Below are 2,185 nucleotides of genomic sequence, written 5' to 3' on the forward strand. Positions count from 1 at the left end.
GTTAAGGCTGAACTACACTGCAATCGTCCCACACTATTGCTATCTCTATAAAGACAATTTGATCCCTTCTTTTGAAGCTCTCATGCATGAGGCTCATCTGCTCATACTATCATGGAATATGGTGAGATGGATACCATTAATTGGATGTATTGTATTCGAGCTTTAGGAATAAAGAAATTCTCGATAGGGAGCGTCTCCTCCTTAGTATCGGATACCGGATGATTAATTAAATATATATAATTAAAAAAGGGCCATCAGGCTTAGAACTTAGAAACAAATAGAAAGGTCTCAATTTTTCATTCAAGAAGTTGTTTACATGAATAAATCATACTAGTATTTACAAATTAAATAAAAGAACAGATGATCATCCTATATAGCAGAACCCTTTTCTTAGCAACTACCTTCATTTTTGTTCTCATATGATTTTGCAATTTCATTAATGACCAAAGCTCTAGCGCGATTGATGGTTAAAAGACACAAGTAAACATGTTCTTCAAGCTCTTCCACTTGTTTCCTGAACCCAATATTACTCTTCTTCAACTCCTTCAACACTTGCAATGAAAACCTATCTTCCCTTCTATCCAAACACAATTGAACCATTGCCTTATTATGATCAATCTCGTTATGAAGTCGAGCCACGAGCCTACTCATTGTGTCAAAATCCATGTTCAGAATATAAGTACCTTTGGCTGCTACATCAAGTTGTTCTCCAACTTTCCTTAGAAATCCACATTTCAAGTATCGAATATTCATAATTTTCTTCTTTAATGGCTTTAAGGGCAGGCTTAAAATTGCTGGCCCCATCACAATTGCAGCAAGAGTATGTGCTGCTAGTACCAAAGCTGCCACAACAACCCCAGAAGTCTTATTGACACATTTGATCAATTTAATTTTCCTAGCAACTCTTTTCTTCTTGGATTTCAAACGTTGTAACACCGATGAATATTCATCATTAATCCGCGTAAAATCTTGTTTTTTGAGGTCGGAAAAGGGGTTGTTGTGGATGATAAAAGATCGAAGCTCGAGTACTAGGCAACCAAATTGGTCAACATTGGAACAATTATCAATCGAGTCAAGGACTTGTTCCACGAAACCATAATCGGATTGGATTTGGTTAATGCTTTTAAGGATGTGGCTGCAGAATTTTGATGCTTCGGCACTTATATTGAAGTAATTGGAAAGAAGAGATTTGAGATCATATTTTTTGGATGGAAAATTAGTTGATTCAAGAATGGATATTATTGTCTTTTGACTTGGCTCAAGGAGGATTTCTGAGAATGTATTGTGGCATAATTGAGAAGGAGATGTTGGTTCATTTACTAGTAACTGAGCTTTCGTGAAGAAATCACCATAAGATTTTGTTCTTAATGCCCCAAGATACTCTTCATTCACATTTAGGCTTCTTTGTGCGACATCTATCGTCATTTTACCTGAAACATAAAGTAGCTCTTTTCTTATTGACGATCAAGATTAAACAAAAGAAGTGCATGAAGGGAATATAAACATGTACAATTTGTAGTTTTTCACATATATGCACATCCTATATATCTTGATTATAGCTAGTAATAAGAAAATTCTAACAGGAAAAAAGAAGAAATATAAGCTAGGGTATAGTTAGCTAGGGATAAGAATCGTGAAAGTAAAGCACGTAAGAAGGCCTACATGAATAGAATAAATGGATCTTATTCCAAGTAAAAAGTGCATATATCTCAATAATTAGTCAAACGAATTTCGGATTACTTAATATATCGTATAACTATCAATAAATAGAAATCTAGATCAATTTGCTCATAGAACAAAGGAAAACGTCATTCATGTAAGTAAACTAAACGAACCTTTAATAGTTTATACCGCAAGTTCTAACATCTGCTATCATCATCAACTACTTCCATATAATTGAGACCCAATTAAGCAAGTGCTTTCTTTCCTAATAAAAACTTATAAGCAAAGGAGACAATATAATAATTAGAGAGGGGCTACCAAAAAGAGCCAAGTCCGAGGTTGTCTTTCTTGCTTGAATAGTGAACCACCCTTCTTAAAGCCCACATACAAGAAAGACAGTTTTAAGGATTATATCGTACGTTATCCCCTTTTGTTTTTGTGATAATGATAAGTTTTATGCATTCATGAATGAAAGAAAAACTTGTGCCATATGTTTGCTATGTTTAAGGCTAATATATATATA

At 34.2% G+C, this 2,185-nt stretch overlaps 1 protein-coding gene across 1 annotated transcript; it reads right to left on the reverse strand.

The window, feature by feature from the left end:
* Positions 1-390: 390 nt before the first annotated feature.
* Positions 391-1,425, reverse strand: LOC109242188 (UPF0496 protein At1g20180-like). The gene has a single exon (XM_019409039.1). It carries the CDS (start codon positions 1,423-1,425, stop codon positions 391-393), a length of 1,035 nt encoding a protein of 344 aa, XP_019264584.1.
* Between the last annotated feature and the right edge of the window lie 760 nt (positions 1,426-2,185).

This window comes from Nicotiana attenuata, unplaced genomic scaffold, assembly GCF_001879085.1.
Source record: "Nicotiana attenuata strain UT unplaced genomic scaffold, NIATTr2, whole genome shotgun sequence".
In the NCBI taxonomy this organism is placed as follows: Eukaryota; Viridiplantae; Streptophyta; class Magnoliopsida; order Solanales; family Solanaceae; genus Nicotiana; species Nicotiana attenuata.